Raw genomic sequence first — 14,394 nt, 5'->3', positions numbered from 1 at the left:
TTGAACGCAGCTTGTGTTTGAGTTTATCACAATGAAAGCCACCTCAACCCTCTGCCTGGGTCGGCCCCCCAGGGAAGGCGTGGTGCAATGTCTGTAAAGGAGCTGTCTAGTCAACTGATGGTGAAGTCTATGAATAATCGTGAGTTGCAGTTCTGAAATTCCTCAGATACATATGTTCACGAAACACCACTAATGATTAGCATGGTTCTTCTCTAAGATGTTCTGGTGGTCTCACCTCTGTCTCACTGGCTACTGTCTGCTGCTGCAATGTGAGAGTGAGCTGCCCTTGCTGTCCGGCTTCTTGATGACACTCCACCTGCACAGGACACAGCAGCAACATTCACTACACTCATACCAAAGACGGAAGTGTTCCTTCAGTCACGTGGGTCTTTACCTCTGTGATGGGGAAGGCCTGCTGCTGTGTGTCCTCGCTGAGGCTGACCACAAAGAGAACCTCCGAGGTAAGTAGCAGACACCCAGCGTGCTCCTGTCCAGACCCGCTGACAATAGTAACTTCCAGTGCCATGTGCAGCTCCGGTCGCCCTAATGACTGCAGCATTTTCCTGTGGCCACCGAGAACAGGCAACTAGTTAGTATCTGTCACTTCACACTTGATCACGATGTAACAAAAGATACAATTGTACGCACGTACTTCTGTTAAAGACCACACAAAGTGCCCCAATTGACTCCACACACATAAACAAGTGACAACATGTTTGGATACATCCTGTAATTGACATGTCTGCAGAACGTGTGGCTCCTATTACAGACGTGTTCAGCGGGGAAGGACGGCGAGGGAGTGTTTACTTTAGAGGCAGGTGCTCCAATTGCTTAGCAGATGTGAGAAGCAGCAAGGGACACTTTGTTCCTGTTCTGTGTAACTGGGCTCAAAACGCCTGACCCTTCAAGTGTATGGGCTACCTGCAGTAGTAAAAATAATTGATGGACACCTGATTGAAACCAGTTTCGGTGCAAATGCTAAAACAACAACGCCTTCGGGGAGAATTGTCTCAACATTCATGTATTTACTAACGCTACATACCGTAACCCCTCCTAGTGTCGACATCTGAGGCGGAACGTTCCAAAGGAAATGTCAAATGTAAGATTTGCAGTTTCCATCCGCGGCTGAAATTCAAACTACATTTTTCATTACTATGGGAACCAAACTACATTGTGGAAAAGCTCATTATAAAATGCAATCCAGTCTTCCACTCTGGAGACGGGCCTCTAATAATCTTTGTTAATATTATAAGCATTCCTCCGAGAGGAAATGGCGGAGCGAAGGCCAAAATGCGATTCGGCGCCGTGTCTCTGATCACGTTTCAATAACGCAGAAGCTGAAGGTAAGCACGCCTACTCGGTGATGGAGCGCCAACGCATCTGGCCCGAAGAGGAACATGTCCCCCCTCCACGTGAAGGCATCTCTCTGGATCCACTCACAGCTCGCGACTTTGAGCTGCAGGCTTTGGCAGTGCGCTTAAAAAAACCTTTTAACACGGCTTGATGAGAACAAGGAAGGGCAGGCTGGCTACCATGTGTGGAATCAAGGTCAAACAGACTTTTCGGGGAGTGGGGTGGTGTTAATGAACCCTTCAAGACAGCCAAAATGATGAGAGGTAAGTGGGAGAAAAAGAACACGGGATTCTGGAGAGAATCCAAGAAAAACAAAAGCCCACATGGTCTACTTTCAACACTCAGCTTTAAGACCGTCAAAAAGGTGTCTCTGCAAGAAAGAGGGGTGTTGTGGGGAGGATCATACCAAACATATTTAAGGTGACTGTTGGGGGCTTCGGCAGATTTCTCCTCCGTTGGCAGGTAAAGTTGTTTCGGAAGCTGCCACAGTCCTGCTCCATGGAGGATACCTGACAGGAGACAAAGAATGCTCCAAATCATTGAGGCCACTTAGAAGAACACAGCTTCTAATGTGTAGGTGTGTAGCTTAAAATGGCTCTCCAACCTTTTTCAAACTGGTTAATACTGGTTAATAAGAAGGGCTACCAGTTTGACACACACTTCTAAAATAAAACTTGCTCAAATGACTTGCAATTTGATGCAATAACAATATACAGACACTGATCAAGCTAACAATAATTATGGCAGGAACCAAACACAGTTTGAAGCCGCTTATTAATTTGCTAAACCAAAATATTGAACTGAGAAACAGGTAATGAAATGCCGGAATTTCAAAAACAACAATCAAATACAGTGGCAGGGATGGGATTTGATAGGATTTTTACAATTCCGATTCCATTATCGATATTGCTTAACGATTTGAGTCTTTATCGATTCTAATTTGGGGAAAAGGAAGAACAAATATTTTGATTGGCATCTAGTTTGTTTAATCAGAAGTCACAACCTTACAAACTCAAAACGAGGTCAAAAGAGGCCCAAAGCCTTGATGTTAACTGTGGCAATATGTACAGTGGGGCAAATAAGTATTTAGTCAACAACCAATTGTGCAAGTTCTCCTACTTGAAAAGATTAGTTGGTCTTGGCCATAGTGGAGTTTGGAGTGTGACTGACTGAAGTTGTGGACAGGTGTCTTTTATACCGATAATGAGTTGAAACAGGTGCCATTAATACAGGTAACGAGTGGAGCCTCGTTAGACCTCGTTAGAAGTTAGACCTCTTTGACAGCCAGAAATCTTGCTTGTTTGTCGGTGACCAAATACTTATTTTCCACCATGATTTGCAAATAAATTCTTTAAAAATCAAACAATGTGATTTTCTGTTTTTTTTTTCTACATTCTGTCCCTCATGGTTGAGGTTTACCTATGTTGACAATTACAGGCCTCTCTAATATTTTCAAGTGGGAGAACTTGCACAATTTGCCCCACTGTAACTGTGGCATATAGACCAGGACGTGTAACATTTTACTGAAACTTTTTTCTAATAGAAATAAAAAAATCCTCCTTTTTAAAAGGACATATGAGCTGATAGCACCGTCGAAAAGGCCGAAAGTTTAGCACCCAAAAGTGTGAAGGACATTAGCTTGTGATAATATAATCAAAACATGGCGAGCTAACATGACTGTCTCACAGCCAACATGTCTCCGGAGGTATTTTGAGGTATTAAAGAAATATATAAAGAAACTATATAAATAATTAAATGAAGGGAAAAAAATTGCTTCATCGCTTCTACACGCCACATCGAGTACAGTGCATTTGAGCCCGTGCGTGAGTAGTTTGGAGTTTAATCAAGCGAACAGTATACAAATAGAGTAGTATTTAAATGCATACATTTGCATTTGCCAAGGTTTAGTATATTATGTTTATAGCACGACTACTTCTTTTTGTCACTTTTATTCCGCGACATCCACACACCCAGTCGCCGTTTAGTCCGGCCGGGAATTTCTTCGCTCGGCTTCGTCGCTGCTAGAACTCAGCCCACTCGCCTGGCTCTCTGTGAACTACGCTTGTTGCACAAGAAAACGGCATCTTATTTTAAAGTGTAAGGGAGATTGTAATAGCCTTCTAAAGAGCTTTACTAGTTTCGGTGAAAACGGAATAGTTTTTTTGTTGTTGTGTTGAACTACAGTTCCACACAAACGTACGTCGAGATCTCATTTAGCTTAGCAATTGGAGGCGTGAGACCCATTTTTCGAGTGTCCCAAACCTGCCGTGAGTTGAAATTTCTGATGGGGTGCAAAATTTGACAAAACACCAAGAACGCACCCTCCCATGGGGTTTCAGAATCGGCACCTTTTAAACAATTTCTCGAGCTTCTGGGGTTGTAGAACTAATGCCAGAGGCAGAGGGCATTAATCCGAAAATAATGAACTAAATTAAATTTTTAAACAATGAATTATATGCATGTATTTTTCTGTCAAGTGTTTCCAATATTCGGTTTTCAGTTTCGATCGAGTTTTTACGCTTTCAGGAGGTTTTTTCAGACAGTTCAGTCTTAAAATGGATCACAAGAGCGCAACGGAAACACTTTTTTCCCCGAATTTATACGCCACAGGAAGTGAAATTAGGCCTTCTTTATATAGTCATGATCAGTACGTAAAGTATATAACAGTAGCTGACTTATTTTACATTTGTATGACAGTTTAAGATGCTGGCATGTTATTAAAACCTCTGTACAGTTAATAAAGGTTTTATTATGTCGACACTTTGACTCTGGTTCAGATGACTTCTCTTTCCATTACTTTCTAATGGAGAACATACTTGACGGTTCTTCGCTATTCACGTTCTCTTTCCCAGTCTGGTCAATACACAGGTTAGAAAACAAGACATGTTTGGCATGTGTATGTCTGAATGAGTTCATGTGCATGTGGTCGATTTCCCTTCATGCCCTTCTCTCTGTGAGCAAAGTGGCAGCAGTGAGCCAGTGAAGTCATCGAATGAAAAAGAGCTATAAAGAACACAGAGCGCTCCATTAATGATGTCACTGCAATGGTACTCTGCAGAGCCCGTGGGCGTTGATGCAAAGCACTGTTAATACGACATTATGCAGTGACACAAATCAATGGAGATGATCTCCAGCAAACAGCAGCATGGCGAAGGAAACCAAACAGAGGGGCCGTCCCTCTGATTGGGTGTGGTTCGCCACATAGGTCATGTGAAAACCCAATTACCTTTTGGCTATCAGCTTTGTCCTTCGACTAAACACAGCTTTATCAGACGGTCTACATTTCAATCCCTTTATGCAAATTAACACTAGAACTACCAAGGGTGGATCGGTTGATACAAATCACTTTTGTAACCAGAGAAGGATCATCCTACCCTAATCAGCATGTCTTTTGTGGTCCTATGGCCCTCATTAGTCGTTCCCATTCACACTCACAAAACCACAGGGTTGGATTGCTCCAATTAGTATCTTGAGTGTTTGCAGGGCAGGGTTGCCTTGGATGATGGGGGGAGGGTAAACTGGTGTTCTTATAGCTGACCTGTTGTCACTTTCAAGCCCAGAAGACAGACTGTGGTGAAGAAGCCACCATAAAACAGACCAAACTACTGACAGGATGTGACTTTTATTTTTAAGTGTTTACTTGTCCCTTCAACTCTTCCAGTTTTATCCTCTGTGTAAACCAAATGGAACATACCAGTCAGGTTTTTCTTTCTTTTTTTTTTTTTTTTTTAAACTTCATGCATGGAACCATACTGTGGTCAGACTTACAGTATGTTTCACATATACTGCATGCGTGTGTAAACTGTATGAAAGGTGCCACTGGATGGTTGTCTGAGGCAATGAACACCTTAAGAGGTCATTTTCTCTCCCCCTTCCGAATAGGCTTGTCCAGTTGGACAAAACAGTTGTTGCCTGTCGGAGAGTGGACTGCTTAGGCAGGCAATCGGGCGGACAAGCTTTTTAAATTTTCCAAAAGCTCCAGTTTGCTTACACTGCTGGCCAAAAGTATTGGCACCCCTGCAATTCTGTCAGATAATGCACATTTTCTCCCAGAAAATGATTGCCTTACAAATGCATATCTTCATTTATTGGACTTGTCAAGACAAAGTAAAGGTGCTTGATGGGATTTGTCGAGGATGTTCTAACACTCAATTTTCTAAAATGTAGACAGTCTGGTTCAGCTACAGTTCCGGATGCTAGTCGTAGTTTCATGTCACATGGCCCTCTCATCATTTTTACACTAACCCAGGAGTGAACAAGTCTGAATTTGCAAATATTCAAGATGCTAATTGCAGCTACCCAGAGTTAAACCCCCCCTCCCCCTTCATACCTAGGCTGCTTGATTGCTTGTTTGAATGGGCTATTGTTTGAAGAAGCCAAGTAGTCAGTTTGGTATCAGGGTCACTTGACGCCTTTCTGGTATTTCTTTATAGCCCCCCAAAACCCGGTAGTTCCAGTGTTAAGTCTCTTATCGTTTTGAACTAAATGCCGCAAAACAGCCTCAAGAGGTCTGCTTGCATGTATATTAGGCTAATTGTTTAATACTTGTTGAACTAAGTTTTTATACACTGACATTTCTTGTGATATCATCCATGACAAATCATGATGTGATTTGACGGTGGCCTTGACTTGTTAAGCAGCATGACAATAAACTCATTTTCTAAAACAATCAGCGAAATCAACTTTGAACGCACCATATCCAGTTTGGGAGACGAGTTCAGCTGCTCCTCCAATGGGTTTCGTGAAAACTCCCACAATTCCTTTCCCCATGCCAGAGATGACGCCTTTGGCTTTGCTACCAGCTGTGCTTTGCGTCTCCCAGTTCTTTTGGAAATTCTGCATGGGCTGGTCCACGATGCCGGCTATTGCTCCTGGAACGAACACAAACAGGCTTTGGTCTTCACATTCACCCATTTTCTATACAGCTTGTCCTCATTAGCGTGGGCTGGAGCTTAACCCTGCTGACTTTAGGCAAGAAGCGGGGTACACACTGAACTGGTCCCTCGCCAATCCCAGGGCATGTGCTTTTTGAAATATAGCGGCGTAAAAACAGGCCAATACATAATGTATTCATGTGCCTTTCATGAACATGTTATTTCACTCTGTCTTTGGCTGACTATGGTGTAAACATCCATGACTAGCCGATAGGGGGGACCCTTGGTTTGTGATTAAAAAGCTAGGAATTAGTAGCGCTCTTAGAGCTAATAACTATTATCGGTTGTGAGATTTTATGTATGTTTTCAACTTTTCATTAATTTTGCATGCCCGAAAACCGTTAAGTATCGGCATTGCTTACACCAAGTATTGCTCCATAAATCTGGACGGTCCTAAATTGTTTGTAGAGCAGCGCAAAAGAAGATATGATCATAGACTTTATAATGGTATTGATGGGTAAGATCGGTCATGCACTGCGCCTCGCCTTCAAGTAGGGGGCCGCCTACATCAAGAGCTTTTCACAAACACGCACGAAGCGATCTAACGCCGGATTTCTGTTGAAAAAGTACGAAAGCTGTACCGCATACAAACAGGAAGGATTGTCTCAAGAGTGATTTGTTCGAGGAATCAAGATAATTATTATATTTTTCGTACCATGCATTTTGAAACGTGAAAAAAATCAATGGGAGAAATTAGCCGCTACTGCATTGGCATCATAGTTCGCAATATTTACGTAAAATAAATGCCAATTGCACGTTTTTTTTTTTTTTGCTTTTAATCAAGAATCGAGACTGTTTTACCTCCATATCTATACCGAATTCGGGGATTTAAGCATTTATTCACAAGAATTTTCACTGGAAAAGCTCTGTTAACATAAGGAGGCCGCTAGCTACATTTACTAACAGACTAGCATTGTACTTTGACATATTTACGAAAAATAAATGCTAACTGCACGTTTTTTTGCTTTTAACCAAGAATCGAGACTGTTTTACGTCCAGACCTATAAAGAATTCGAGGATTTAAGCATTTACTCACAAAAATTTTCACCGGAAAAGCTCTGTTTACATAAGGCGGCCGCTTGCTACATTTACTAACAGGCCAGCATTGTACTTCGACAAATTTACGAAAAATAAATGCGAACTGCACGTTTTTTTTGCTTTTAACCAAGAATCAAGACTGTTTTACCTCCATATCGATAAAGAATTCAAAAAAGCTCTTTGTGATTCCACTCGGTCAGCTTTGACGGCCTCGCCAACAATGCAGGCCCCCTACTTATCGACCCCGCGCCCCGTCAATACATTATGAAGTCTATGATATGATGTCTGTGTGTAAAACGGCGAGGCAAGGTGGACGTAGGATGACCACCTGTCCGTTTTTAGGACGGACACTCAGCCTTTTCAGTGATGTGTTGTGCCAGATGCTATTTGTCCGGCTTTTAAATAAAATGAGCTGCGTTTCAGTTAATGTGGGGCTTTAGTTAAAAATGTCCTATGTCATCTGCTCAATAAATGTAAACAAAACTTCAGGTTTGGCTATCTGACGACATCACTTCCTCGGCAACGTTTTACAACAGTGCTAGCAAACATGCCAAAACGGCGGACATAACATCAGATTGACAAAAGACCACGATTTCCTCGCCAAAAGCACTTGAGACTCATTCCACGGTTTCTGCACGCTTTGCCAGTGTGACATGGACGTGAGCAGCAGGGCCAGGGCAACCGAACAACATCATGCAGAGAGTGCGCAACATAAAAGAATGAGGCGAGCAGCAGGCGCGTCGACATTGAAAAATTTTTTTTGAAGACCCTCATCCCCTTTTGGATAATAAAATGACTGTAGCTGAACTTTGTAAAGTTGATCCTCTTATAAATAAAGGGTTCACTTCTTTTGAGCAGTTCAATGGTCACATTGTTTTTACAGAAAAAAATATTGTTTTTAAGAATTTTGCTTGTTACAAATATTCCTTGTTAATACCTTTTCAAAATAAGTTATGTTCTGGGACACGTTGCAATTTAAAAACACTACTGTAAAACTAAATAAAATAAAGTGTCAAAAAAATTTACCTTTAATCGGTATTTTTTTGGGACTATTTACTTACATAAATATGACCTATAAACCATGCAAAACTTTATTATTGATGAAAATACACCACAAATCAGATATATTATTAAAAAAAAAAAAAAAAAAAGTCCTCCATTTTGACCTTACGGAAGTACTAGTAGTCTTCTGATTGCTTACTGCAACATTATCTGAAGCCGTTAGCTAGTGCATATCAGGCGAAACCACTACAGCTAATCTAATGGGACCATCAGTGGGTAAAAGGCTGTGTGTGCATGCTATGAAAGTTTAAGAAAGCTGATGGACTCGACGTTGTTGAGCTAAAGTGCTAAGTCGTTGTAGCTTCCTAAGCTAAACAGAGCTCACGCTAACACTATAGTAGTAGCACTTTGACGAGTGACTGCGTGTGTTTTTGGCAACTATTCCAGTCTTTTCAACTGCTCTTTTGTTGCTTGAGAAATACTAGTGACTGTGTTTTAGCTTTGTTGACAAATGGCGTACAGCAAACACTTCTCCTCCAAATATTTGACATATCACTGTTGGCGCGACGCAATAAACATTTGATTGGTTGTTATTAAGGTCAGAAAAAGCTCAAGTGAGCTGTCCTGAACTAACTTGGTGGACAGTAAATATATGCTCTGCCATTTTCTTGGGAAACCTGGCGTCTCTATATGGGGATAAATAGATGATTTGGCGTACCATTAAGGAGTTAGGTGGATTAAGTAGCTGTCGGGTGACGGGTGGACACGTGGTAGGAGAGGTGGGCTATATGCTAAGCTAAAGGCTATAACCCCATGACCATCGCTAATTAGTCTGTTGCTAGACAACTTTTGGTCTCTTGAGAACAAGATGGATGAATTGAGAGACAGAGTAGCAGCATACATTTAGAGCACAGGTGTCAAACAGATTCCAGAAAGGGCCAAGTGGGTGCAGGTTTGCTTCCCAACCAATGAAGAGGACACCTTTTCACCAATCAGATCTTTTACATGTGTAATCAGTTAAACTTTATCAGGTGCTGCTTGTTTCAGTAGGAAGTTTATTGGTTAAACTCGCTGCACGGTATCGGTTGGAACAAAATCCAGCACCTGCTTGGCACTTTCTGGAATCGGTTTGACACCTGTGATTTAGAGACTGCTAAAAATAATGTGAATATGCAAGGTCCCCCTATCCTTTGAGAAAGTGACATTCAGTATGTTACTGCTTAGATAAATGTCCAAACTACAACTTCACATACCTAACAAAGTAACGCCAAGTCCTGTGTGTACAAACTACATCTTCACATACCTAACAAACTAATACCAAGTCGCGAGAGTCCCTGCCTGAGTCCTTCCCCCAGACTCTCTGGAAGCTGCCGTCTCCACTCCTCTTGCCTGGTGTAGTGCTCCTCATCCAGAGAGAGACGGTCCATATTTCGGGCTAGGCTGGTCGCTAAGTTGGTAATGGATGTCAGGGTCCCTGGAAATGGATATATGCATCTCAATTAGGCAGTGGTGGAATGTAAAGAAGGACTTGTTAATGTACTTACGTACATTTTTTTGTGTATCTGTACTTTACTCTTAGTATTATTATTTATTAGCTTTACTCTTACTTTAAAAGTACTTTGTTACTGTACTTGAGTACAAAAATAAAGTGGTACTTTTTACTTTTACTTTACTACATTTTACAGCAAGTATCTTTTCACACCACTACTTTTCAAATTGTTGCCTGCGTTACATGTTACTTTTGTTTAATTTTCCTGATTGTGAATTGATAGTTTCATTTTCATGCTTCTGGCACAATCGATACACCCCGTGCAACTACACCGTTATTGAGCACTAGAGGCAGCAACATGAGTACAAGCAAGATTAAGCAGGTGAACAAGATATTAACCAATAAAAATCAACAATGAGAGCAGCGCACCTTCAGATGAGTGCTGCACACTTTTGTACAGTAGGTGGGGGTATGCACCTGATAGGTGGTTGCAATCCGCCATTAAGCATTTCATTAATCATTTTGCCAGGAGATATTATCCAGTTTAGAGTTTTTTGAGCTTGTTGCGCTTCTGCAGTCAATTTTATTGCTCGTTTTTTCTATTCAAATATTGGTTCAGACCTCATATAACATTTTTGCATCACGAGAAAATACTTTTACTTGTAAAGTAAATTTTAAAGCAACAACTTTTGTACATTTACTTGAGTATTTTTTTTCTCAGATACAGTACTAGTACTTTTAAAAAAGTGAGTACTTCATACACCACTGCAATTCGGAAAATATTCTATAGAGAAAAAGAAAGTCTCCTAAACATTCGTGTTACCTTTTGAGATGTGCTTTACGAAGGAAGTTGTCCCCCGAGAGACGCCACTGACAAAGGCACCAGGTCCACGAGTCAGACCCTCGTACGGCAAGCGGAAGAAATCGGACACGCCGTTACCGATGCTGCGCACCAGGCTAGCAGGACTGCCCAGAATCTCTAAAGACCCAACGACCCAGCCTAAAACACAGGGACAAACACAGAAATTGGGATACTGTGAACCCAGGCTGAGTAATGTGAATTGTGTCACAGGATGACGTAAACATCTTAAGTTTAGATATTATTTTTGATTTACGGGGAAAACAATGACTACGAATTGCATGCACAAACACACACTAAATACAGTAACTTTATTAGTAAGGCTCAAGGCTGAATTTACACTTCAGGTCCCAATTACTCAATTATAGCACGCAATTTAGGGATTGAAAACAAGGGTTCTTAAAAACTGACTGAAGTGAAGATGTTTTTTTCTTTTTTTAACATATTTTTTGATGTGCATTCAAGCACAGAGTGAATGACAAAAAGTAAAATGGTATAATGATCATTTGTCTGTTTAGACCTTGCCTTGTGAGATGTTCGTGAACTGTTAGCATGTTAGCATGGGTCACTATCGCGCACAGTCGCTTATGTGTTTATATATGTCTTCAATACATTCGCAATGTATATTTGATGTTTTAAGATTCTAAATCTTCTGCTAGCGTAAACGCAGTCCCTGAATGTAAACACGGGTCGCATATATGACGTTTGAACATTGTTTGTCGAGATAGAGAGAGAGAGAGAGAGAGAGAGAGAGAGAGAGAGAGAGAGAGAGAGGTGAGAATGAGAATAACGTTACACACATATGGGCAAGCAGGGGTTAATTTGTGCTGCATCATGCCAGAACAAGAACCGGCCTGACTTATTTGAGCAGATCCGGCACCTCTCGTGTATAGAAAATAATAATAATATAAAATGTTTTTAAAAAATGTATAAAATGAAATATTAATATGCATAAATTCATTTACAGAACAAACAAGCATTGCATGTTGTTTATAAAAATTGTACGTCATTTGAAAGAGTCGGAGATTTGTTGAAGCACTGAAAAGCTGGACCAACAAATCACGCCCCTGACATAAAAAAAAAAAAAAAAAGAAAAGAAAAGAAAAACAGGTGATTTGCGGCATCTGGGAGCAAGCTGCTGTGCAGAGTACAGGCTAAATAATTGTAAATTGTTGTCATAAGATTTATTCCATGGATATCTGAAATTGAGGCTTGTAAGTCCCACAGCTTGGCAAGTGGGCATTTGCGTGTTGTTTTCAGCACCATTTTCTGCATATGTTCCGGGACCAGTGCCCATCTTGTCATCCCTGCGCTGTCATATGTACGTTGCGTTCCGGCACCTTATGATTTACTAATTAGGCACTGTGGGCAAGTCATCAGGAATTAACTACCGTACTATAAGCCGCTACTTTTTTCCATCATTTTGAATCCTGCGGCTTATAGTCCAGTGTAGCTTATTTGTGGATTTTTATGGGTTAATATGTTTTTTGTAAATATCATAATACAATGAGGCCATCTGCGGCTTATAGTCTGTTGCTGCTTATCAATGAACAAATACCGTTTTCATGTCAAATTTGGTGGGTGGCGGCTTATAGTCAGGTGCACCTTATAGTCCGAAAATTACGGTATGTTACTTGTTCAATTATCACAACACTGTTTATGCACTAGACAAATCCATTCCATACAAATATAGTGTAGCTGTAATGGTTTAGTGTCCCAAAAATTAGTGTAAACTGATGTTCCATGAAGCCACTATGGTTTTATAATGGAACAAATAAAACCGTTTACCTGTCCACAAACAAGGCAACTGAACAGTTTCTTTGCCAAAAGAAATTCATAGAGTAAGGAGGCTCTTTCTATGAAAAATGGTTGACATTGTACAAATATATCATTACACACACCTGTGTGGAATGCTTAAGTATCCCAGCTGTATGTACTGTCTCGTAATGACTTCCCCAAGTGTTCAAGCAAGGACTTCTTTCCTGTATGTAATAGCTTACTGGCACTCATGCACTGTTTAATGTGTTGTAAAAATGTCTTGCCTGCTTTTATGTTCCTTTCAGGTGATCGTGTTCAGTAAGAGGCCTCAACGACTGTATTGTTTGACATCGTCTCCCACAGTGGTTTTAGTAAAGTCATAAAGTGGATATGAACAGTGTACAAAAACACACTGTTTAAAAGCAAAATAAAAATAAAAATATTTCTTTAAAAATGTCCACAATTATGAATGATAATTTGAACAGCTCAATTAAAAAAGGAGGTAAACATATTCTTAAATGTGATTCAGTTACGCAATGAAGGGTGTAAATCATCTCATTTGTTTATTTTTCCCTTTTAAATTGAGTTTTCAAGTTTAGAGGTCATATTGATGTTGGAAAAGGTTTTTTAATGAAATATCCAGGCCTGCAACCGCACTGCCTATATAGATATCCATATGCTTACATTGTGTGCGTGTTTAAATGTAGTATCATACATCCTGGGGCTAATCAGTACCAGAATGCAATGGTTGCCCAACCTATTGATGACTCAGGAAGTGGAGAACATGGCGAGGTGTTGAAATACAAGCAGAAACGAGGGCTGTGATGAAACACATCGGAAAAGGAAGAACCCAGCCAGAACAACAATTTCTGATGTGGAAATGGTGGGTTAAATCAGACCACATGTGGAGGGTTCGACGAGACAGGACGAGAGAACGGGCCAGAAGCTATATACAGTAAGGCCTGATATCCAGACTTCTCCGTGGTGAACGGACTGCTTAGATGAACCATCGTGTATCACAGTAATCTGTCAAACATTGGGAAGCCTTTGCCAGACATGAAGTGCTTCAGATTTTGTTTTCCTTTTCTTTTCCTCAAGACATGACATGTCAAACTCAAGGCCCACGCGTCACATCCTGCCTGACTTCCAATTACAGTATTTCTGGCCAGCAAGAGCATTTTAGATTTTTATAACAACGAGAAGTGATTTTTTTATGCAATCCCATCCATCTTCTATAATTTCCATACTGTCGAATTCAACAATACTCACAAATACACATTTTGCCTTCAATTAACCCAGTGATTTGCTATTATTTCCTGGCACGCCCCTCTTGGGAAGAGAAAATATTTCAAGTTTTGGTTGCGGCGGACTGTATTGCTGCTCACTGTGTGAAGTTGAAACGACTAACAAAATATGGCTATTTTAGCAAATGGGCTCCTCTGTTGCTCTTGCTCCCATAGCATCATTTTGCCGAACCTCCGTGAATTTGGCCCCCCATTAGACACAAATTTAAATATAAATCATGGCAATCGTTTGTGCTCTAAAAAGTTTTGTTTGCGCTGAGATGTTGAGATATTAATTTCGAATGATGACATCATGCAGCCCCCCCACCTACGGCGGAACGGAACCGCAATGTTGCCATTCGTTTATGCTAGGTTTGTGCAGTGAAATTTTTTGTTTGTGCTGCTATTGTTTGATAGATATTAATTTCGAGGGATGACATCTATCGCAGCCCCTCCGTCGCGGCTAATGGAGTGTACCAATCAATAACAGATGGGTGTCCCAACTACTAGCGCAAACGTGGCACAAATAAAAGGCACCCCTTCGGATCCATTTTGCAGTAAATGGGAGGCTGTGAGTCATATCGTCACTTGAAATTAATATCTCATTTGCTGCAAAATGGACCCAAAGGGGTGACGTTTGTTTGTGTTACGTTTGCGCTAGTTGTTGAAACACCCCTC

General features: G+C 40.9%; 1 protein-coding gene across 2 annotated transcripts in view; it reads right to left on the bottom strand.

The window, feature by feature from the left end:
* LOC130914348 (intermembrane lipid transfer protein VPS13B-like) overlaps positions 1 to 14,394 on the bottom strand; it is a 625,421-nt gene that overhangs the window by 5,874 nt on the left and 605,153 nt on the right. For both annotated transcript variants that reach the window (XM_057833447.1, XM_057833446.1), the window contains exons 62-67: positions 10,640 to 10,816; positions 9,631 to 9,801; positions 6,048 to 6,224; positions 1,760 to 1,862; positions 395 to 563; positions 236 to 316 (exon numbers count right to left, since the gene is read on the bottom strand). In XM_057833447.1, the coding sequence (XP_057689430.1) occupies positions 236 to 316; positions 395 to 563; positions 1,760 to 1,862; positions 6,048 to 6,224; positions 9,631 to 9,801; positions 10,640 to 10,816 (878 nt within the window). The remainder of the gene's footprint in view (positions 1 to 235; positions 317 to 394; positions 564 to 1,759; positions 1,863 to 6,047; positions 6,225 to 9,630; positions 9,802 to 10,639; positions 10,817 to 14,394) is intronic.

This window comes from Corythoichthys intestinalis, chromosome 4, assembly GCF_030265065.1.
Source record: "Corythoichthys intestinalis isolate RoL2023-P3 chromosome 4, ASM3026506v1, whole genome shotgun sequence".
In the NCBI taxonomy this organism is placed as follows: Eukaryota; Metazoa; Chordata; class Actinopteri; order Syngnathiformes; family Syngnathidae; genus Corythoichthys; species Corythoichthys intestinalis.
Note: the sequence above shows the minus strand (reverse complement) of the source record. Positions and strands in the feature narration are given on the sequence as shown.